Source organism: Mauremys reevesii, linkage group 22 (assembly GCF_016161935.1).
Source record: "Mauremys reevesii isolate NIE-2019 linkage group 22, ASM1616193v1, whole genome shotgun sequence".
NCBI classification, from domain to species: Eukaryota; Metazoa; Chordata; order Testudines; family Geoemydidae; genus Mauremys; species Mauremys reevesii.
In genome coordinates, this window is record NC_052644.1 from 7,443,343 (window position 1) to 7,466,923 (window position 23,581).

A 23,581-nucleotide genomic window follows, 5' to 3' on the forward strand; every position below is an offset into this window, starting at 1 on the left:
CTGCTGACCAGCCCTGCATGGTAGGGCAGGGGCAGGGATGGAGGGGGGATGCCCCGTACCTGCCGGCCAGCCCTGCATGGTAGGGCAGGGGCAGGGATGGAGGGGCGATGCCCCGTGTCTGCCGGCCAGCCCTGCATTGTGTGTCCGGGGAGGGATAGGAGTGTCCCTCGTGCCAGCCAGCCAGCCCTGCATGGTAGGGGATAGGACAGGGTGGCTCCCTGATGCCAGCTGGCCCCATGTGGCTGGGGAAGGCTGGAGCAGGGCGAGGAGATCTGTGCAGTGGCTGAACTGAGTCTTGGCGTCTGCAGAATCCACAAACACATCAGAGCTGAGGATCTGCCGGATGAACAAGGAGTGCGGGCCCTGCACGGGCGGGGAGGAGCTCTACCTGCTCTGCGACAAAGTCCAGAAAGGTAATGGAGGGGAAGCAGCTCCATAGGACTGGGGAGGTGGGAGTGGGTCAGCTAGAATGGGGGGTGGGAGGAGGCATGGAGCTCTGGTAGAAGGGGAGGGGGGGCAGATGGGCTGGTTCTGGAGCCCTGCTAGAGCGAGAGGCGAGGGGAGGTGATGGTGTGGGGCCTATGGGGGGCACATGCTTACTCAAAAGTTTGTAGAGCTCAAGGCCAGGAGGAACCATTAGATTAGCCAGTCTGACCCAGCATCACACAGGCCATTGCATTGCACAGAACTGCCCTGTGCTGAGCCCAAGGACATAGTTACACCAAAGGGTTTCAGTCCTCGGACACTGCGCTACTAAGAGCCACGGGCAGAGGACTGGAGAGACCCAAGTGCCCCAGTGGCCAGGCCCCTGCCACAGCAGAGAGTTGATTAGATGAGACGTGGCCAGCTGATCTACACCCGTCAGCCAGGAAAGGCGAAATGCCCCAAAGTCCCGTCAGTCTGACCTGGGGGGAGGATTCCTGCCCTGCCCCAAACCTGGAGGTCAGCGTGACCCTGAGCAAGTGCGTGAGACCCAGCAGCCAGACAAGTAGGCAGGGAGTTCTCTGTGCTACCATACTGTGGGGGCCTGGGGTCTCCTCCCATTGCAGCTGGATTTGGGCCCCAATTGGTCCCCAGCTCCTCCCACCCAACCCAGTCTCTTGGGGCACCCCCTTGCCTGCCAATCACCCAGTCAGCTCCCCAGCCCTCACCCCGCATCCTCCGCAGAGGACATTGCCGTGGTCTTCCGGAGGGACGCGTGGGAGAGCAAGGCAGACTTCTCGCAGGCCGACGTGCACCGGCAGATAGCCATCGTCTTCAAGACACCCCCGTACCAGCACCTGGACATCCTGGAGCCGGTGGAGGTGGAGGTATATCTGCAGCGCCTGACAGACAGCGTCTGCAGCGAGCCCTTCCACTTCACCTACCTGCCCAAGGACCATGGTAACTGCCACCCCACAAAGCCCTTCACAGCTCCTTGGGGAAAGGGGAGGTCAGGGGAGGGCCCAGAGCAGCTCCCACCGGTCACAGCCCCTCGGGGGTAGGGAGGGTCAGAGAGGCCCAGCACAGCCCCTGCCAATCACAAAACTGGGTGACTGGGCAACAAAATGGCAGATTAAATTTAATGTTGATAAATTCAAAGTAATGCACATTGGAAAGCATAATCCCAACTATACCTATACAATGATGGGCTCTAAATTAGCTGTTACCACTCAAGAAAGAGATCTTGGAGTCATTGTGGATAGTTCTCTGAAATCGTCCACTCAATGTGCAGCGGCAGTCAAAAAAGTGAACAGAATGCTGGGAATAATTAAGAAAGGGATAGATAATAGGACAGAAAATCTCATATTGCCTCTATCTAAATCCATGGTACACCCACACCTTGAATACTGCGTGCAGATGTGGTCGCCCCATCTCAAAAGAGATATATTGGAATCGGAAAAGGTTCCGAAAAGGGCAACAAAAATTATGAGGGGTATGGAACGGCTTCTGTATGAGGAGAGATTAATAAGACTGGGACTTTTCAGCTTGGAAAAGAGGCGACTAAGGGGATATGATAGAGGTCTATAAAATCATGAGTGGTAGAGAAAGTAAATAAGGAAGTGTTATTTACTCGTTCTCATAACACAAGAACAAGGGGCCACCAAATGAAATTAATAGGTAGCAGGTTTAGAACGAACACAAGAAAGTATTTTTTCTTCAGTGAAAGGGAAGTCGGGGGGCCCCCGCTGGTCACAACCCTTCAGGGAAAGAGGGGCCAGGGGGCCCAGAGCAGCCCCCGCTGGTCACAGCCCCTCAGGGAAAGGGAGGTTGGGGGGCCCAGAGCAGCCCCCACTGGTCACTGCCCCCTCTGGGAAAGGGAGGTCAGGGGGGCCCCTGCTGGTCACTGCCCCTCGGGGAAAGGGGGGTTGGGGGGCTCAGAGCAGCCCCCGCTGGTCACAGCCCCACAGGGTGGAGCAGGGCACGTGCCCAGCTGGTGCCAGGCAGGTTTTGGGAGCCCTTGGGCAGAGGTGTGTGGCAGTTTCCCATGGTTCAGGCCATGCCCTCCTCTGCCTCAACCTCTGCAGATGCGTATGGGGTGCACGTGAAGAGGAAGCGGGGGATGCCCGACGTCCTGGAGGAGCTCTCAGCGTCAGGTGGGTGTGTGGGCCTCACACCAGGGCAGGCTGGGAGGCTGCGGGGATCGGACTGGCCTGGCCATGGCCCTTGCAAGAAGCTCTTGGCTCCTGGGCCAGTTCTGCCCATGCCAGGGATGACTGATGACTCCAGCCTGGGCGCTGGAGTTTCCGGTGAGATGAGATGAGGGGCTGGGTTCCCAGCTCTGCCTCTGGCCAGCTAGGGAGTCACTCCCCTCGGTGTGCCCCCATCTGCAGAACGGCACCAGGGATCTGACTCCTTGGCAGAGCACTTGAAAAGGTGGGTTTTATTGCCTGCCGCACACTGAGCGGATCAGTGAGGGTGGCTGCTGCCCCCACCCCTGCTCAGTATGAAGTCCTGATTCCCCACATACACCCCTATTTGATGTGAGGGCCTGATCCCCTGCCCACTCAGCATGATGGCCGATCCCCCCATCCACACAGCTCAGCATAACAGCTGATATCTCCCCATCCACACTACTCAGCGTGATGACCTGATCCCTACCCCCATCCACACCGCTTAGCGTAACAACTGATCCCAGTCCCCATCCACACAGCCCAGCATAACAGCCGATCTCCCCACATCCACACCGCTCAACGTGACAGCCTGATCCCCCTGCATCAACACCACTCAGCATGATGACCGATTCCCCCCCATCCACACAGCCCAGCATAACAGCTGATCTCTCCCCATCCACACAGCTCAGCATAACAGCTGATCTCTCCCCATCCACACAGCTCAGCATAACAGCTGATCTCTCCCCATCCATACCACTCAGTGTGACGGCTGATCCCCCCATCCACACCACTCAGCATAACAGCTGATCTCCTCCCATCCACACCGCTCAGTGTGATGACCTGATCCCCACCCCCATCCACACTGTGTGACTGCCGATTCCCCCTATCCACACAGCCCAGAATAACAGCTGATCTCCCCTCATCCACACCCCTCAGTGTGATGGCCTGATCCCCCTCCCGCCCCATCCACACCACTCAGCGTGACGGCTGATCCCCCTCATCCACACCACTCAGCATGATGGTCTGATCTCCCCCCTCCATCCACACTGGTCATCATGATGGCCTGATCCCCACCCCATCCACACTGCTCAGCGTGACGGTTGATCCCCCCATCCCGTTCAGAGTGACGGGTTGATGGAGTGCAGCCTTCAGGCACCTGCTGTCTGAGGGGACGGGGGAATCCCGCAGGGGCTGCTCCCACCAGGCTTGCTGCTGCAGTCATAGGTAGCGCTTGGCTCCTTCGGGTGCCCATTGTGGGGCCAGGCTGTGCCCATCTAGGGCGCTGTGAGGTGCCTTCTCTTCTTGTCCCTTAGACCCTCACGGGATTGAAGCCAAGAGGAGGAAGAAGAAGCCAGGTTACATGGACCATTTCCTTGCGCCCCAGACAGCAGGTCAGTTGTCTTGTGTCAGGACGTGGATTGGCACGTCGCTGGCTGGTGCCCCTGTGCAGTGACCCCCCTATATGGTGTATTTGTCTGGGTGTGTGTGTGAAGTGTTCCCTTCCTACACATGGGAGGGGCCCAGGGGTGCTATGACCCCCTCCATGCTGGGTGGGGGGAAGATGGGGGCATCCAGGGGTCACAGTGACCCCCTCCATATGGCAGGGGCAGGTTGGGGCATCTGGAGTTGGCATAATGACCTCCTCCACATGGGGGAAGATAGGTGGGAGCCTGAGGGGACACACTGATCTTCCACGTGGGGACCTGGGGGGCACAATGATTCCAACACATGTGGGGCTGTGGGGAGCCCCTTTTCATGGTGGCAACAATGTCAGGGCCTCAGCTCCCAACTCCCAGTGGAGCCAATGTGAGCTGGGGTCCTCAAAGGCATCCTGAGCTGGGCTCCCACTGCTGGAGCCCCCAAGGCATTGCCTTCTGCCTCCCCAGGCAGGCAGCACTGCAATCCAGCCGGCCAGGTCCGTCCCCTCTAGTGACTGCACTCCCATCGCTGGGGTCATGCCCCACTGTGACAGGATCCTTGGGGTGCAGCCTGGGACTGTGGGACCGCCGTGACCTCTTAACTCTCCAGCCTGGCCTGTCTCTCACAATGCTTTGCTAGTGACAAGCAGCAAACCCCTCCAGGTGCTGTGATCACTCAGCACAACCGCATGTGGAGCCCCACACCCAGATAGATTGCATGAATGCTCCCAGAGCCACTCATGAATCACACAGAGAAAGGCACCAGCCAAATCCCCCCAGCTCCCAGCACTGTACCTCAGGAATATACCGTCTTGCACTGCTCAAGACGCTTTCTTGAGCAATGCAAGTGTACTAATTGGTTCACCACTTCATCAATGGAAAGTGGATATACACCAGCCTTTGTAAACCTGAGCAGATTTACCAAACACTTCAGGCAAATACACTGCTAAAGATATACAGTAAAACAAGTTTATTGACTACAAAAGATAGATTTTAAGTGATTATAAGTGATAGGCCAAAAGTTGGAATTAGTTACCAAAATAAAATAAAATGTAAGAACACAGTCTAAATTCTCAACCCTATTAGCCTGGGCAACGTCTACATTAAGCAGTTTTTTCACCCCACTGCATATTGCAGTTCATTGTACACAAATTTCACCCTTGAAGCCTGGGACAGTCTCCTCTGTTGGAGTCTTCAGTCTTCTGAGCGTCCTTGTTGCTTGCAGCCTAGGTGGAGGGAGGAGAAAAGGCCAAGCATGTACCACTGTGTTCTGTTTTATACCCTTAGTCCATGTGCCTGGAGAACATAAGTCCAGGCATGGCTGGTGGGCATTGACCCCCCAGGCATGGTTGAGCAATTCCCCTGGTGTGGCCTTGTGTAAGTGAGTCATTGCATTGTAGCTCCCTTGCTGGACAATGGCTGGTGATGTCTGTTCAGTACTCACCCGGGTGTTGGTTACCTCCCTTGTCATTGTCTCTGGAGAGTATCTGGACACTTCCCAAACCCACAGCATATTTTCGTGAAAACCATACAAGATAATTCTTATAATTTTATATGCATTAATGATACACACATTTCGATGGAACAATGGGTTTCAGCAGATCGTAACCTTTCCCATGATACCTCACGTGGCCTGCTTTAGATGAAATATCGCAGTTATGTACAAATGATGAATATGAGGGTTACAGGGTACGCCCCTGAGATATGGAGCGTCACACCCGTGGACAAACCACGGGTATTGCCTCGCTCCAGCCCAGACTGGCGGCTGGACATGCTGGCAAGGTGCAGGCTGTTCCCTTTGGGGGCCTGTCTGGCCACATCCCCACTGCCCCCCCTCTGCACGGCACCCCGGCCACCCAGGAGGACGCCCGTCGCCCTTCCCTGTCATCCCAAGGCAGCCTGGGCACCACGCTGCATTCCTGGGGGAGCAAGGCTCTCTAGCTGACCGAGCCATTCCTGTTCTGATTGCAGAGGAAGGCTTTGCCCTCCACCCCAGCCTGGAGCATATCACGGTGCCTGAGCCCTTCGATTTCTGCCTGGGCCCAGACTACGCCTCTTACAGCTGCCTGAACCAGAGGGACATGCTGCCCGCCGCCTGCTCTCCCGTGGAGCTGCCAGGCTGCCTTGGCGCAGAGTTCCTCTTGGACACCTACAGCCCCGCGCAGAGCAGCTCTGCCCCATTCCTGGCACCTGGGGACAGCTCCGCGGGCGACATTGAGGGTACGGCCAGTCTGGTTGGAAGTAACATGTTCCCCAGTCAGTACAAGGAGGCCTACGAGCGGGCATAGCTGTACACGAGGTTGGGAGACGTGTGAGGAGCAGTTGAGCCTCGTTTCAGACCTGCCCTGGCAGGGAGCCCCTTGTTCTGGCTGGGCAGGGCCTGGAGATGGGAGGACTGGGGCACCTGGTTGTTGGCAGAGTTTCCCGGGCCTCCCGGCAGCGAGCACAGACGAGACTGTCACTGCAGGGCCTACCTCCAGAAGACCTGCTGAGACCAAGGGGTGTGGAGAGAGAATGACAGCACCCCCCTCCCCTAAGACTGTGGGCCGTGAGGAGTGTGGCTGCCTGGGAATGTTCCACCTGGAACTGGAGGGGTTCCGCGTCCCAGCCTCCTCGCTGTCAGCATATACACTCTGCAGTTCCCCTTGCTGAACTCTCTCCAGGAGCTATGGGGCTGGCTCGCTGGGGCAGCGCCTGGCCAGAGGGGCTCTGCAGGGGCACTGTGCCCAGGGTTTGACTGCATAGGCTGCTGCAGGGGTTCACGCTTTGCACTATATTTATAGGGGTTAGTCGTAGGCACCACTTCCCTGCCATGAATGAGGCCAACTCAGGGCAAAGGGGGGGCGGACAAATAGGGGGGCCACACAATCACTCTCTGGCCCCAAATCCTGCTGAAGAAATTTAAGGTCTGCTCCTCTTCCTGTTGTAGCCAATGGCCAGGCTCCCCTGGCCGGAGCGAGGGCAGCTGGGCCATTGGCTTTGCTATTGATAAGGGGATGGTTCCAAGATCTTCCTGAAGGCCATGTCTTGTGCAGGCTGGGTGCCCCCTCCACAGCAGTCCCTGCAGCTGCTGACCTGAGGAGGGTGGGATTAGAGCACAGCCTCACACCTGGCAGTGCTGAGATGCCAGCTGGAATGGAGCTGCTGGGGAACCGGGAGCCAGGACTCCTGGTGTCTCTCCCCAGCTCCACCACTGACTTATTCTGTGGCCCTGGTAGGTCACTCACCTCTCTGTGCCTGTTTCCCAAGTTGTAAAATGAGGGTGCGTTGTGATGGATGGTAATAAAAACAATACAAATACGTCTCTACTGTCTCATCCTGAACCACTTTACGAGCCCATATACCACCTCTAGATGGGGCTGGGGGGGCCGCAGGGTATGTCACTATCGCTACAGTGCGCCCAGCTCTAGGGTGCAACCCAGCAGACATCTCATAGCAACAGCATGCCGCAACTGAGGGCAGGACGCAAGATAACTTTGGGGTTGGGAGATATAGGGAGCCCGAACAGAATTACCCAGGCTCTGGGCATTAATATTACTCATCTTACATGTCCTCCACCCAAGCAGCACTGGTACTATACTGACACAAAGGGCAGAGTGCCCCCACATAGCAATGAGGCCTGATGCCGCCAGCTGTGAATGCTGAGAAGCTGGCAGGACCAGGTTGCTAAGGCAGCAGGTTAAGTGCCCGGAGACCCTATTGTAGCCCGGGCTAACTCTGTCCCCCCGTAGCAGCTACTTCACGTATAGAGATTTGTGCTGCTGCTGCCTGGGTGCTAACAGAGCAGCTCCAACTAGAGCACGTCCTGCAGGCTGCTAAGTTGCATCATTGCCAGCTGGGTGCATCATTCTGCTCGACATTAGCTAAGTGTCGTACTGTTAACTCTAGGTGGCTCTCCCCAGTCAGAGCCATTAGAGGGCCTGCTCCCCATGTCCTGGGGAAACCCGTGCCCACAGCTACCCTCTGGGACAGGCCTGCAGGGAGCCTGTGGCCACCCACACTTCTCAATGTCTCTCTAGCTGCTGCCTCACTGCTCAGGAGGCGTCCAGGGGCCCCATGGCCTCTACAGCTGCTATCCCATCACCCCCTTCTTGGGGTGCTGTTTATTCTTGCTGCCTCGACTTCCTCCCCAATCCCTCCTGGCCCCCTGCAGCCTGCAGGTCTTTTGAGTCTTTGTCTATGTGGATCTCACTGATGGTGCATGTGTCTCAGCTTTGACCAGTGTCTACTGGGGCAGCGCTGGCCCCCTGCATCCGCTCCTACCCTCCACCTACGGGCAGAGTGGCTCTGCCCGCCTCTCACTTCCCTTCCTGGCTGTGGCAGTGAGATGTAGCACCAGGGTGTCCTGGTAGGTCTCAGTAGTGGCTAACGCTCTGCTTGCTGGAGCAGTGCATCCTCTGGCTCCTTCCAGAGGTCTCTCGGGCCACTCCATGATCCCATGGTATCTGGATGCTTGCTACCAGGAGGAAACCTTTTGAATATCAAGCCTAGTTCAGGCAGAGACGGGTGGGTTGTGGGCTTCCCACTGACAAAGCATCTAGAACCACAGTTACTGTACGGTAAGTACTCGCTCTTTACTGGAGTCCCTGTCCATGTGGAGCCCACTCCAGCGACTCGCTAGTAGCTCCCAGACTAACCGGAGGAGGGTGTGAGGAGTCCTAGCTAGAGCTGACTAAATAAGGATTGCAGAGCTGCTCTCCCAAATCTGGCATCACAACTAGTAACCAGCCCCCCGGTGTAATGCGCGATGAAGGCGTGGGCTGCGCTCCACCTGGCTGCCCTCGAGGTCTCTGAGAGGAATACTTCTGAGGCGGTTGCCTGGGCTCTAGTTGAGAGGGCCCTGCAGACTGAGGCCAGGGGCACGTCTGCTAGCTGGTTACAGATTGTTGTAACCAATGGAGTGAGTTCTGAGAAGAGACGGCCGGATTAATAGACAAACGCACACTTCTGGGCTCCTGCTTTCTAATATGAACACCAACAAACAGCCGTATAGGACACTCTGCAGCCAAGCTCACCCGGTTGTGGATCTGCTGGGCCCGGCTCTCATCTCGCCGCTGTGGGTGCTGCTCACCATGATGAGGGCGTAGCCTGGCCAAACCTGAGTGGTGCTTCAACCCCGTTGGCCAGGTCACAATGCCACTCACTCAGGTTTGGCCCAGCCACCCCTCTGTCATGGTGAGACTCACCCCCAGCAGCAGCAGGATGAGCAGCTGGTCCCAATGGAGCCACAGCAAGGCCAGACCGGCCACGAGCAGCATCCTGTATAGCTGTTTGTTGGGCCTCCACAGGCCCATGCCTAGTTTGTCTATGTGTTAATCTGGCCCTGAGAAGAGATGGCCTGACCTTCCACAGTGCTAAAAAATAAACAGGGTGATTTCCTGAATGGCTCCGTGCTGCCTAGAGCCCTCCTTGATTACTTGAAACAAGGAGCTTGGGTTCTCCCAGGTTCAAGTGCAGCTTGGGGAAGAAAACGGTGAGGTGGATGGTTTGGTTTAAATGAAAAATCAGACACCACCTCGATGAGGTGCTTACGATGGGCCCTCAGCCCCATCTTCTCCCTGTGGATGACAATATAATGGAGCTGCTATTAGTGCAAAGCCTCCTAGCTGGGGTGACAGCCACCAGGAAGGTGGTTTGGAGAGTGAGATGGTGGCGATGGTACCCGGATAAGGGTCAAAGGGGGTTCCTACCAGGCTCCATAAGAACTACATTAAGGGTCCAGGAAAGAGGGGCTCACGGACAAGGGTTAGGTGTGGACCAGTCCTTTTAGAATGAAACAGCCGGACAGGAGAATACCATACAGATTTGCACTGGAGCATGGCCAATGGTGAGGGTCAATAGTTTGAGGAGAAGGACGTAGTCCAAAATCTTGGCATCTAATGGGCTGACACTGTATTATAAAGGAAACCCAGATAGAAAATCTTTTCCACTACACGATCAATCTATGGATCAGAGTGCTTCCTCCTCTCTATAAGGATTTTTTTGGTCTTCTCTAAAGCAGACCCTGGCTGTAGTGCACAACCAGCCAATTTTCAAGCCATGAGATGTAAAGAGGTTGGATCTGGAAGGAGAATTTGCCTCTGCTCCTCTGAGATAATACATCTGGCAGACTGGAGCCTTGCAGACAGTGCAGTAGGTCTGTGAAGCAACACTGATGCTACAAGTATTACTGTGGTCACATCCTACTTGATCTTTTTTATGACCCTGGAGATCAGGGAAACGGGAGGAAAGGCATAAAGGCCTTGAGACTGGGATATGGGGGAAGCATTCCGGAGGGAGCCTGGGCTGGTACCTGCTCTGGAGCAGAAGAGAGGGCATTTGCTGTTCTTGTTAGTGGTAAACAGGTCTACCACGGGGAAGCCCCCTGTGGAACACAGGCTTGAGAACAGAGACCACTGGTGGCTGGCGGAATACTGTCATTGAAGTAATCCACCAGATTGTTATTTGCTCCTGGTTGGTGAAGGCCATGGAAGTTTACACAGTTTGATTCCCTCCTCACAGAGCCCCCCCTGCCTGTTGATATAATACATTGCAGCGGTGGTGTGTCTATCAGGATCTGTACTGTGATCCCTTCCAGCACAGTATTTCTTGTGGTCTCAGGTGGGCTGCTGCTATTGCCAGGCATTTTGTGAATACTCCTGGGGTATAAACAGGCTGGATGGTCGTACCCAGTATCGGTAGCTGTTGTGTCCCACTGGAAACTCGAGATATTTTCTGTGGGCTGAATGAATCACTGTATGAAACAAGTATCCTGAAGGCTGAGGTGGTAGAGACTCTCTGTCCTCTATGCCCTAGTGTGGGGGACACATGGACATGCAGGGCCCAGGCATGGACACTACTGGTCAAAAGATTCCAACCTCATGCATGCGAGATGCATGTACACCATACTGGATCCAACTGGACAAAATATCTAGAAGAACCCCACTTCCTGCAAAGGACAATAGAACCTTGATTTTACAAACACCAGCCTTGGGAATGACCAGTTTCATGAACCCCTTTTCCTGACCAGGAAAAAAATCCTCACATAACAAAAGTGATGTCAATAAAGACTAAGTCAACATCCCTTCACCATTCTGATGCCTTCAGTGCACTGGAAATTGCTCTGCAGTGGCGTGAAGGACTGGAAGAAAGCAATGTAGTGCCCTACATCACAGCTCCACAGGGTCTGGTCTAAGCCCCAACCTGTAATCAGTCCTGTGGAGTGACCCTTTAGTGTGCTGGGCCCCCAGCATCCACACACTTCCACAGGGGTAGGACCGTGGACTCCATAACTGAAACTGGGCCTTTGGGTACCAGTGATCCCTGTGGTTCCCTGCTGCAAGTCCAGACTTTTGTGGGAGGCTTGTACAGAGCCCCTTCAGGACGCAATGCTCCCAGTAAGCATTTACAATGACACCAGGCAGCCTTTTCAAAAGAAGGTAATCTAGTAGTCACCTGGCCTACAGAATCTGACAGTCCTTAGAGGAAGCAAAGATCAGGACAGAGTTCAGCCTGGCCAATATCAGGGCTCTACCCCAAAAAGCTCCTGTAAGATCCATTTTGGCCCTGTCTCTGTCCCTTTGTGTTTGGTTCCACGTGTGTGGTGTGTGTGTGTGCTGTAGGTATCTGTGAGCTCAGCTTTTAACATGGCCACCGACCACTTTCCCCCTTTGTTCTCCTGCTCGGAGCCCTTGCTCGGCTTCCCTGCAGAGAGGTGGGGGAAAATCTCCTTCCTCTTGCCAGTTGGACACTCGCTAGGTGGAAATATCTTGGCCATTGGGGTTTCCATTTTATCTTTAGCTCTTTCATTCACACATGTAGACTTTATTCAGTTTATTATTGACTCTGATTTCCAACCAGGCTGCTGAATCAACACCTCATCCCTTCTCTTTACACTCAGCAAGGCAGTGTAAAGCCCAAGGGGAAACTGAGACGCACATAGGTATCATAAAAATATTACCAAAATTCCCACATTTGTCACACCACACTCATGCACCAGACTGACTCTTTTTGAGATGTTCAATTTTAGGAACTTTTCAATCCTTGATTAGTTTATAAGAACCGCCAAACTGGGTCAGACCAAAGGTCCATCTAGCCCAATATCCTGTTTTCTGACAGTAGCCAATGCCAGATGCCCCAGAGGGAATGAACAGAACAGGTAATCATCAAGTGATCCATCCCCCATTCCCAGCTTCTGGCAAACAGGCTAGGGACACCATCCCTGCCCATCCTGGCTAATAGTTCTTTTTTGAACCCTGCTATAGTCTTCACCTTCACAACATCCTCTGGCAAAGAGTTCCACAGGTTGACTGTGCATTGTGTGAAGAAATACTTCCTTTTGTTTTAAACCTGCTGCATATCAATTTCATTTGGTGGCCTCTTGTTCTTGTGTTATGAGTAAATAACACTTCCTTATTTACTTTCTCCACACCAGTCATGATTTTACAGATCTCCATCCCCTTAGCTGTCTCTTTTCCAAGCTGAAATGTCCCAGTCTTACTAATCTCTCCTCATACAGAAGCTGTTCCATGCCCCTCATTTTTGTTGCCCTTTTCCAATATATCTTTTTTGAGATGGTGCGACCACATCTGCATGCAGTGTTCAAGATATGAGTATACCATAGATTTATATAGAGGCAATATGATACTTTCTGTTTTATTATCTATCCCTTTCTTAACGATTTCCAAAATTCCGTTCCCTTTTTTGACTGCTGCTATACGTTGAGCAGATGTTTTCAGAGAACTATCCGTAATGACACCAAGATCTCTTTCTAGAGTGGAAACAGCAAATGTAGACCTCATCATTTTATACGTAGACATAGTAGAGACTGTTTTCCAATGTGCATTACTTTGCGTTCATCATCATTGAATTTAATCTGCCGTTTTGTTGCCCAATCACCCAGTTTTGAGAGATCCTTGTGTAGCTCTTCGCAGTCTGCCTGGGCCTTAACTCTCTGGAGTAGTTTTGTATCATCTGCAAATTTTGCCACGTCACTGTTTAGCCCTTTTTTCAGACCATTGATGAATATGTTGAATACAACTGGTCCCAGTACAGACCCCTGGGGGCCACCACTATTTACCTCTCTCCATTCTGAGGATGGACCAATTATTCCTACCCTTTGCTTCCTTTCTTTTAACCAGTTACCAAGCCAGGAGAGAACCTTCCCTCCCACCCCAGGCCAGCCCACTGGCCTGCTCTGACCATGCTAAAGAGCCGAGCCAAGATCACCAAGGACCTTCTGGCCAGGATTAAGGGCACCCCCGGACCCAGCTTCACCCCCCACCCCGGGGCGTTGTGCTTTGGCTCCCTCCGCATCGGCTATTCCCAGGGCGCCCGCCCCGTTCCCGCCACACGGCATCAGCGCGAGACCCCCCACAGCTACTGCGCCGCCGCCGCCGCCACCCAGCAGGCGGCAGGAATCAGCCGCCTCCGCCCCGCCCGCTTAGCCCAGCCCGGCCCCACCCCGCGGGGCGGGGCCCAGCGGGGGAAGGGCAGCCATTGGCTGAGGAGATTTGTTCACGTGCTCGGCACCAGCGACACTCTCTCTCCCTTTTCCGGTTCCGGGTCAATGACTGCGGCCCTCGCAGGTGAGGGGTTGATGGCGCCGCTGGTAGGAAGCTTCGGGGCGGGTGGGGGCCGGGGGGGGTGATGGGAGCTGGGCACGTTCCCCCCATCTCCCTGGGCAGGGCGGGTGGGGGCCGGGGGTGATGGGAGCTGGGCACGTTCCCCATCTCCCTGGGCAGGGCGGGTGGGGGCCGGGGGTGATGGGAGCTGGGCACGTTCCGCCCCCATCTCCCTGGGCAGGGCGGGTGGGGGCCGGGGGGGTGAGGGGAGCTGGGGACGTTCCCCCATCTCCCCCGGGCAGGGCGCGTGGGGGCGGGGGAGGGGGGGTGGGGAGCTGGGCACGTTCCCGCCCCCCAGCGCCTCCGGGCCGGGCGGGGGGGGGCGGGGGGGGGTGATGGGAGCTGGGCACGTTCCCTCCCCCCCATCTCCCCCGGGCAGGGCGGGTGGGGGCCGGGGGGGGGGTGATGGGAGCTGGGCACGTTCCCCCCCCATCTCCCCTGGGCATGGCGGGTGTGGGAGGGGGGGGTGATGGGAGCTGGTCACGTTCCCCCCCATCTCCCCCGGGCAGGGCGGGTGGGGGCCGGGGAGTTGATGGGAGCTGGGCACGTTCCCCCCCATCTCTTCCGGGCCGGGGGGGTGACGGTAGCTGGGTATGTTGCCCCCTCCCCCGGGTGGGGGCTGGGGTGTGTGTGACGGTAGCTGGGCACATTCCCACCTCCACTGCCCCCGTGCAGCGGGTGGGGGCCAGGGTTGATGGTATGTTCCCCTGCCCCTCCCTTGCAGGGTGGGCAGGCTCTGGGGGTAATGGTACCTGGATATGTGCCCCCCCCTTGGTGTGGGGCGAGCAGAGGATGGGGCTATCAGTAGCTGGGTATAATTATATAAATTGGGTTCTCAACCTTTTTCTGAGACTGTGTGTGCCCCCCCCCTTATAAAATCTCCACTGCTCACCTGTGTCACAGCTGCTTTTCTGCATATAAAAACCAGGCTGGCATCAGGGGGTAGCAAGAAGGACAGTTTCCCAAACCAATTGCTGAGGCTTTGGCTTCAGCTTTCTGGGCCCCAATGAGTATAATGCTTGCACTGCTTGGTGGACCCACTGAAACCTTTTCATAGCCCCCCAGGGAGCCTTAGACCCCCTGGTTGAGAACTGTTGATATAAATAAAAGAATAACGTAAGCTGAGTGAGTTCGGGCCACTGTGTGATGTGAATGGGGAGAAGGCTGAAAGTAATCTAGGTATGAGGTGGGATTTGATAGCAGCCTTCGACTCCTGAAGGAGGGTTCCAAAGAGGATGGAGCTCGGCTGTTCTCAGTGGTGGCAGATGACAGAACAAGAAGTAATGATCTCAAATTGCAGTGAGGGAGGTGTAGGCTGGATATTAGGAAAAACTATTTCACTAGGAGGGTGGTGAAGCACTGGAATTGGTTACCTAGGGAGGTGGTGGAATTTCCATCCTTAGAGGGTTTTAAGGCTCATCTTGACAAAGCCCTTGCTGGGATGATTTATCAGGGGGTTGGACTAGATGACCTTCTAAGGTCTCTTCCAACCCTAATCTTCTATGATTCTATGTTCCTAAAATGTAAATGAATGTTTTGCTTCAGTTTTCAGTAAGGATTGTACCATGGAACATGTTCAGGAATGTGCCTGGGAGACTGTCCTGGAAAGCAGTTACCCCTGAAAAAAAATTGGGTGTTGTGGGAGCTAATCAACTGAACATGACCTCACAGTGTGATGTTATGGCCAAAAGAGCTATTGCATCTCAGGACTGTATAGACAGGGGATTCTCAAGTAGGAGTAGAGAAGTTTTTACGTCTGCGTTTGGTACTGGTGTGACCATTGCTATAATCCTGTTTCTGGGTCTGGTGCCCACAATTGAAGGATGTTGATAAATTGGTGAGGGGTCAGAGACGTGCCAAGAGAACAATTGAAGGATTAGAAAATATGCCTTATAGTGATAGGCTCAAGGAGCACAATTGATTTAGAGTAACAAAGGGAAGGTTAAGGGGTGACTTGATCACAGTCTCTAAGTGCTTACATGGGGAATGAATATTTAATACTGGGCTCTTCAGTCTAGCAGACAAAGGTATAACATCCAGTGGCTGGAAGTTGAAGCTAGATGCATTGAGACTAGAAATAAGGTTTAATTTTTTTAGTGAGTAATTAGCCAATGGAACAATTTATCAAGGGTTGTGGATCTCCATCACTGACAGTTATTAAATCAAGAGTGGCTGTTTTTCTAAAAGATCTGCTCTGGGAATTATTTTGGGGAAGTTCTCTGGCCTTTGTTATATTGGATGTCAGATTACATGGTCACAGTGGTCCTTTCTGTTGGATTTTATGAATTAATAAAGATACTGAATAACTGGTCCCAAGACCAATCTTTGAGGAACTCCACTAATAACCTTTCAGTCCATCTTTCAGCACAAGTCATTGTCTTCTCCTTTTAAGTCAGTTCCTTATCTACCTTACAGTGCTTATACTGATCTTCCCTAATTTAACCAATAATTTCCCATGTGGTACTGTATCATATGCTTTACTGAAGCCCAGGTATATTAAATCTACTGAACTTCTCTTATCTGAAAAATTGCTTATTCTCTAGGAATTTAATTATTATTTACTTCACAGTTCAAAGCCTTGCATTCTGTTGAGGTCAGACTAACAGGTCTGTAATTGCTGAGGTGATTTTTTTTCCCTTTCTCAAATATAAGCACAATGTTAGCTGTTCTCTAGTGATATGGTTCAACACCTACATACGTATATTTATTAAAAATTCTTGCTACCAGATTAACTAGCTCATATGCCAGTTCTTACAGTATTCTGGGAGGGAAACTATCCAGTCCCACTGATTTGAGAGCATTACGTTCTTTAAGTTTTTGTTCCACCTCAGATGTGATAATTAGCATTTCTAGACACTCATTTCCATCAGCTATGCTGCCTTCATGCACATGTTCCATGTTAGCCTCCTCACTGAAAACCCAGGCAAGTATACATTTAGTTTTTGGGCCACATCTAGATTCTTCTTCCCATCTGCACTGCATAGTGGCCCAACCTCATCCTTTCCTTATTTTCTTTTTATTTATATAACTAAGAAACCACTACTTATTTAGTTTAATTTCTTTGGCAGGAGCTAATTCAGCTTGACTTTCAGTAAGCCTCACTTTATTCCTATGTTTTCTAACCTCCATGATGTAGCTTTCTTTGCTTTATCAATCCCTTTTTCCATTCCCTAAAAGTTCTCTGCTTACTCCTAGTAACCTTTTTAAGGTAACTTTATCCTGCTGGCTCTGGAGTCTTTCCCTAAAAATTTTTTCCCCTTGTGATGCAAATTTCAGGTAAAGGTGACTTGAAAAAATTCCAAGCCTCCTTCACATTTAAGTCCTTGAATGCCTCAGTCCAGTTGACTTCTTTAACTAATTCCCTTAATTGCTCAAAAGTCTGCCCTTTTGAAATAAAAAATCATAGCTGATGACCTGGTTTTAATGACCTTTCCATTTAATTTTAACTCAATCAACTCGTGGTCACTTCTTTAACGTTATTTCTTACAACCAGTTCTTCTATGATGTCCTCATTACTTACCAAAAACATGTCTAAAATTGCATCACCTCTTGTTGGTTCAGAGATGATTTGATGAAGAAAACTGTTATCACATCCAGCAATAAGTGGGCCTAACCAGTGGATTTTATTCTGTAATCTACAGTAGAACCTCAAAGATATGAACACCAGAGTTACAGACTTACCGAACATCCTATGGAACCAGAAGTAATCAGTCAGGCAACAGCGGAGACAAAGAGCAAAAAAATAAACACACACTGTTCTGCCTTGGGGTTTAGCCCTGGGGCTCAGGGCTTCAGCTGGTTGAGGCTGGTTGAGTGGGGTGGCTCAGGGCTTCTGCCTCATGAGAACACTGAGGTGCAGAGCTGTAGAGGGGAGGAGCACTGGGGCTCGGGGCTTTAGCTACAAGATGAGTGCTGGTTTCATCCCAGTGTTCCTCCTGTAGCTAAAGCCCCAAGCCCCGGCGTCCCCCATGCTGAAACCGGGAGCAGAGCTACAGGGCTGAAGCCCCCAGCCCTAGCACTCCCCCCAGGTCTAAGGCCCTGAGCCCTGGTGCTCCCCCAGGGCAGAAGCCCGGAGCCATGATCCCCCCCGCCTGGAGCACTGACTCCACCCCCACCGTGGCTGAAGTCCGTAACATCTTGTTCAGAATTACGGAACATTTCAGAGGAAGACCAAGGACAGGGTAGGCATGTTAATCAAGGAGGCGGGAAAATCAATAACAGAAAATGTGGAAATGGCAGAAGTGCTAAATAACTTTTTTGTTGTTGCCAAAATGTTTAGTAGTAATTGGACATCTAACTTAATGAATGCCAGTGAAAATGAGGTAAGATCAGAGGCTAAAATAGGGGAAGACCCAGCTAAAAATTACTTAGACAAGTTAGATGTCTTCAAGTCACCAGGGCCTAATGAAATACATCTAGAATACTCAAGGAGCTGACTGAGGATATATCTGAGCCTTTGGTGATTATCTTTGAAAAGTCATGAAAGACTGGAGAGATTCCAGAGGAGTGGAAGAGGGCAAATATAGTGCCAAACTAATAAAAGGGGACTAAGGACAACCCACGGAATTGCAGACCAGTCAACTTAACTTCAGTAAGATACTGGAGCAAATAATTAATTGATTTGAAGACACCTAGAAGCTAGTAAGGTGATAAGTTAACAGCATGGATTTGTAAAGAACAAATTGTGTCAAGCCAACCTAAAAGCTTTCTTTGAGAGGGTAACACGCCTTGTGCATGCGGTGAGGAGAGCGGCGATACATCTTGACTTTAGTAAGGCATTTGATACTCTCTCGCATGACCTTCTCATAAACAAACTAGGGAATTACAACCTAGATGAAGCTACTGTGCAACCACCTTACAGTTGGTTGGAAAACCATTCCCAGAGAGTAATTATCAGTGGTTCACAGTCAAGCTGGAAGGGCATAATGAGTGGGGACCCGCAGGGATCACTTCTGGGTCCAGTTCTGTTCAGTATCTTCATCAGTGATTTAGATAATGGCATAGAGAGTACACTTATAAAGTTTGTGGACGATACCAAGGCTGAGAGGGGTTGCAAGTGCTTTGGAGGATAGGAATAAAATTTTAAATGATCTGGACAAACTGAAGAAATGGTTTGAAGTAAATAGGATGGAATTTAGTAAGGACAAATGTAAAGTACTCCACCTAGGAAGGAACAATCAGTTGCACACACACAAAATGGGAAATGACTGCTTAGGAAGGAGTACTGTGGAGAGGAATCTGGGGGCTCATAGTGGACCATAAGCTAAATATGAGTGAACAGTATAACACTGTTGCAAAATAAGAACATGTTATTCTAGGATGTATTAGCAGGATTGTTGTAAGCAAGACACGAGAAGTAATTCTTCTGCTCTACTCTGCACAGATTAGGCCTCAGCTGGAGTACTGTGTCCAGTTCTGGGTGCAACATTTCAGGAAAGATGTGGACACATGGAGAAAGTCCAGAGAAGAGCAACAACATTTATTAAAGTTCTAGAAAACATGACCTATGAGGGAAGAATGAAAAAATGGGATTTGTTTAGTCTGGAGAAGAGAAGACTGAGAGGGGACATAACAGTTTTCAAGTACATAAAAGGTCGTTACAAAGAGGAAGGAGAAAAATTGTTCTCATTAACCTCTGAGGATAGGAAAAGAAGCAATGGGTTTAAATTGCAGCAAGGGCAGTTTAGGTTGGACATTAGTAGAGCCCTACGCAGATAGGAAATTTATATGCAGAAGCGACTCTCACGTTCCCGGACAGGAGTCCCTTCCATGCAGTGGTGCGTGTTTCCTGACCGGGAGCACGTGCACACACATAGCGTGAACTGAGACAGCTGCCGGTGAGCCTGGTGCCCACCCCAGTGGGCGGGGCTGGGGCAGTACAGCCACAATGGAGGAGCTGCCTGGAGCCCAACCTGCTGCTTCTGCCACCACCCCAGTTCCTGGTCGAGCCCTGCAGCTCCACAGATACCTGTTTTACAGCCACGTCCACAGATATAAATTTTGTATCCACGCAGGGCTCTAGACCAGAGTTTCTCAAATGCTGCCACTGTGGCCGCAGGCAGCTGCCAGGAGCTTTTCTTGCGGCCACAGCATCCTGTGGGGGGGGTGTGTGGCCACAAGGAGGGGTTGGGCCCTTACCCCCATCTTGAGCCACAAATGCTGGATGAGCAGACAGCCGGTGTGGGTTCTTCACCTTTCCAGGGGTGGTGGGGCTCAGGCTTCCAGCTTCAGCACTGGTGTGGCAGGCGGCAGGTTCTGGCTGAGCAGGAGTGGGCTCGGGCTCTGAGCGTGGGGCTTCGGGCTCTAGGTTTTGGCTGCCAGGGTTGAGTAAGTCTGCTGTGAAAAGTGATATTTGTATGTTTGTTAATGTAACTTTTCACTGTCTCCCAGCTAGCTAACAAGTCTGCTGCTGTGAAAAGTGATATTAACAAACATACAAAGCAGACTTACTAGGTAGCAAGTCTAAAAAAACCCCAGCCAAACGCACCCAAAAAAGCAAAGGAAGCAACCAAAAAAAAAAGACAAGAATGTGCAAAGCACCCTATTTGGGTTTCTACTCTCTAAAGAATAGAGACAAGTGTGTGGTGGTGTTGTTTTTTTGCAGATTCAACAACAACCCCCCCCCCCCCCAAACCCTACATAAATAAATCACAATGTTTTGGACATGGACATGTGCATATTTGTTTGTTTGTTTTTCCTAAAGTTAAGTATTTTAGGGAAAACTGTCAAAGCAGCCACCGGCAAGAGTTGGTGGCCGCACTCTGAGGCCACCAAAAATGTGTTGTGAGAACCCCTGCAAGACATTAGGAAAAACTTCCTGTCAGTGTGGTTAAGCGCTAGAATAAATTGCCGAGGGAGGTTGTGGAATCTCCATCGTTGGGGATTTTTAAGAGCAGGTTAGACAAACACCTGTCAGGGATGGTCTAAATCAGTGGTTCTCAACCTATTTACCATTGTGGGCCACATGCAGCCCATAATGTGTTATGTGAGCCACATCCAATACTATCTGTATGGCCCTGAGGATGTCACATGGGCTGCAGCTGTGTGCTGACTGGGCCGGAAGTGGCCTGCGGGCTGCAGGTTGAGAACCACGGGTCTAGGTAGTAGAAATCATAGAATATCAGGGTTGGAAGGGACCTCAGGAGGTATCTAGTCCTACCCCCTGCTCAAAGCAGGACCAATCCCCAGACAGATTTTTGCCAGAGATCCCTAAATGGCCCCCTCAAGGACTGAGCTCACAACCCTGGGTTTAGCAGGCCAATGCTCAAAGCTAGAGTCCTCCCTTTCAGTCCTACGGTTCTATGAAATTTGAGTGTGACTGTATGATGGGGTTGCTTATGATAGGGTAGGGGACAGGGCTCAGCAGCGCTGGTGCTCTCTTCTGATTTGTGTCATGTTCTTCAAAGCTTGTGCATCAGGGCTTTGGCCAGCTGCCTGCTGGGGTAAGGAAGGGATTTTGTTTTCTTCAAAGTATACTGGGCTTTTTTTTGCCTCCTTCCTTTGATGCCTCAGGCATGGCTCTAGGTGGAGAGGGGATATTGGGTGAGGATGGCACTGAACATACTCTCTCAAGTGCTTGGCTGGCTGCTTCTTGCTCACAGGCTTGGGGTCTCACTGGTTGCCATATGTGGGGTGGAGGAGGAATTTTCTCCCAGGTCAGAGTGGCAGGAACCTTAGGGTTTTTTCATCTTCCTCTGCAGCATGTGGGTGCTTGTCGCTTGCCAGGATTATCTGGGTGTATCTCACATGATCATTTCCCTGTCATTGTGGGGGTCCCTCAGTCCCTCCTGTTCTCTGCCTGTGGCACGTAATAGTCTAGTCTCCTGTGGGCTGCAATGCTTAGGTTTAATTTCGGTTGTTGGGTTTTGTGGTGTTGGTGGCCTGTGACACACAGGAGGTCAGACTAGATCATCTGGTGGTCCCTTCTGATCTTAAGCTCTATGGGTGCTGCTGCCCCCCTCCCACCAGTGTGGTGGGGGATGCAGGGTGCTGATGCCTGGGCACCGTCTCCCTGAGTGCTGTGGGGAGGGGCATAGGAGATTGCCAGTGTGTGGGTGCTGCCCCCCCATGTGGGGCAGGGAATGGGGGGGGGTGCTGGTGTTTGGGCGCTGCCCCCTGGTGTAGGATGAGATGGGTGCTGCTGCTGTTTAGGTAAAAGCTACTCAGCTTTAACTTTTGCCCATCCTGTGCCCTTTCCATGCAGGAGCTTGTCAACTTCTTCAAAGAGAAGATCAGCAAGACGTGATGTAGCCGCTGCCTCTCTTGGATTGCGAATATTCCTTCAGTAGGTCCATTAGCAGTGAGGAAAGCCTTCTGCCCTTAACCCTCAAGCTAGCGATGGCAAACCTGGAGCTGACAGAGCCGGGCTCCTGGGGGGGTCCCTAGTAAGCTTGGGGTAGAAGCAGCAGCAAAGACTGCCCAGCCAAAGGAGCTCCTGGCTAGCCTGACTCTCCTCAGGTCTTGGCTGTGATACTGAGTGTGAATGTGTGGGCCGGGGCCCGTAGCAGAGACCTTTCCCTGCAAAGTGGGAAGAACTCCTAGCCCAGGTTGGGGGCAGCCCAGCTCCTGTTCTGTGCTGGGGTCAGTGAGGTGATTCTAATGAACCTGTGCTGAGGACAGAGCTGCTCCTGCACACAGCATGCGTCCCCTTGAGGGAGGGACCCCCATTCCCCCACACTGAGAGACCCCGGCCTTCGCTCTGTTCGTTGTAGCCCTGTGGTGTCCCTGCCCAGGTCACTGACCTGCCGTGTTCTCTTTGTTTAGGCTCCTCTTCCCTCGGCTCATGGGCTGTGCTGAGTGAGCACGCGGCTGCTGCTCCCAAGTCTCCACGCTGCTGTTCTGTGAGTATCGCCCTCCTCCAGCTTGTGACCTCTCTGAGGTGTCTCTTGAGATTAGCCTCCTTCGGCGGGGCACTGAGTGTCTCTGCGGAAGGGCTGGGTAACTGTTCCGGGGGGGAATTTGTGGGCAGGGAAAGGCCTGAACGTGGGTAACTGTTCTGGGGGGGGGGGGGGGGGGAAGAATTTGTGGGCAGGGAAAGGCCTGAGCGTCAGGTGTGAAGTGGACTGGACGGGAGCTAATGGGGCTCTTCAGTCCCTTGACATCAGCCAAGGGCTCTTGGGGCTTGTCCTGATGTGAGCGCAGCCCATGTCTGCAGGGTGTCTTTGGGATGCTCATAATGCAAGCACCTGTCTGGCTTGGCCATCCTTCCTTTGAAGGCTGAGAGCCCGTGGAAGCCCTGAGGTCAATTCCTGCCCCATCACAAACATCCTGTTTGATTCTGGGCAAGTCACTTCGTCTCTCTGGGCCTCAATTCCCATCTGTGCAATGGGGTAATAGTCCTGCCCTGCCTCACTGGGGCATGGGGATAAGTACATGAAAGACTGGCGTGCTCAGATGCCATGGTGATTTGCGGGGAGTGGGGGGGGCAGAGAGGTACCCTGGCTGAGTAGGTGTTCCTGCTGCCCCGCTCACTCCCTCTTGTGGTGTATTTCCTTTGGATTAGCTGTCCCTGTGCTAAGATGTTTTTCTCCTTTCATTTCCCACCTCTCTGTCTAATCTCTATGCATTGTCTTGCACCAGTAACCTCACTACTGTAATATCCTGCCAGCCTAACTGGCCAGCCTCGAAGCCAAGAGGCTGTTTTTCACCTGCTCAGGTAGAGACCAAATAGACCCCTCGCTGCAGTTATTGCCAGAAGCTGGGACTGGACGACAGGGGATGGATCGCTCCATAATTCTGTTCTGTTCATTCCCTCTGAAACGCTGGCACTGGCCACTCTCGGAAGACAGGATACTGGGCTAGATGGACCATTGGTCTGACCCAGTCTGGTTATTCTTATGTTCAGCCCACTTCTCCAGGATGCTCTGACTCTCCTATTCACGGCCCTTGCTTGATGCTCTCCTCTGTACCCTTCTGCCTAAGACTTTGTGTTCTTGGAGTCTCTCCGGGTGGGTGCCATGTAGCAGAT

At 52.4% G+C, this 23,581-nt stretch overlaps 2 protein-coding genes across 10 annotated transcripts in view; both read left to right on the top strand.

Annotated features, from left to right (window-relative positions):
- The window catches only part of RELB (RELB proto-oncogene, NF-kB subunit), a 29,142-nt gene extending 21,826 nt beyond the window's left edge, over positions 1 to 7,316 (top strand). For all 6 annotated transcript variants that reach the window (XM_039509683.1, XM_039509684.1, XM_039509681.1 and 3 more), the window contains 5 exons: positions 309 to 413; positions 1,168 to 1,383; positions 2,508 to 2,576; positions 3,908 to 3,985; positions 5,984 to 7,316. In XM_039509683.1, coding sequence (XP_039365617.1) covers positions 309 to 413; positions 1,168 to 1,383; positions 2,508 to 2,576; positions 3,908 to 3,985; positions 5,984 to 6,300 — 785 coding nt within the window. In that variant the 3' untranslated portion in view covers positions 6,301 to 7,316. The remainder of the gene's footprint in view (positions 1 to 308; positions 414 to 1,167; positions 1,384 to 2,507; positions 2,577 to 3,907; positions 3,986 to 5,983) is intronic.
- A 6,126-nt stretch (positions 7,317 to 13,442) lies between these two features.
- The window catches only part of LOC120388096 (CLK4 associating serine/arginine rich protein), a 44,122-nt gene continuing 33,983 nt past the window's right edge, over positions 13,443 to 23,581 (top strand). For 3 of the 4 annotated variants that reach the window (XR_005590491.1, XM_039509675.1, XM_039509678.1), the window contains exons 1-3: positions 13,443 to 13,578; positions 21,818 to 21,898; positions 22,378 to 22,454. The gene's annotated coding sequence lies outside the window, so the exon portion shown is untranslated. Of the gene's footprint in view, positions 13,602 to 21,817; positions 21,899 to 22,377; positions 22,455 to 23,581 lie in introns of all 4 variants that reach the window. The other variant, XM_039509676.1, reaches the window with a different exon arrangement.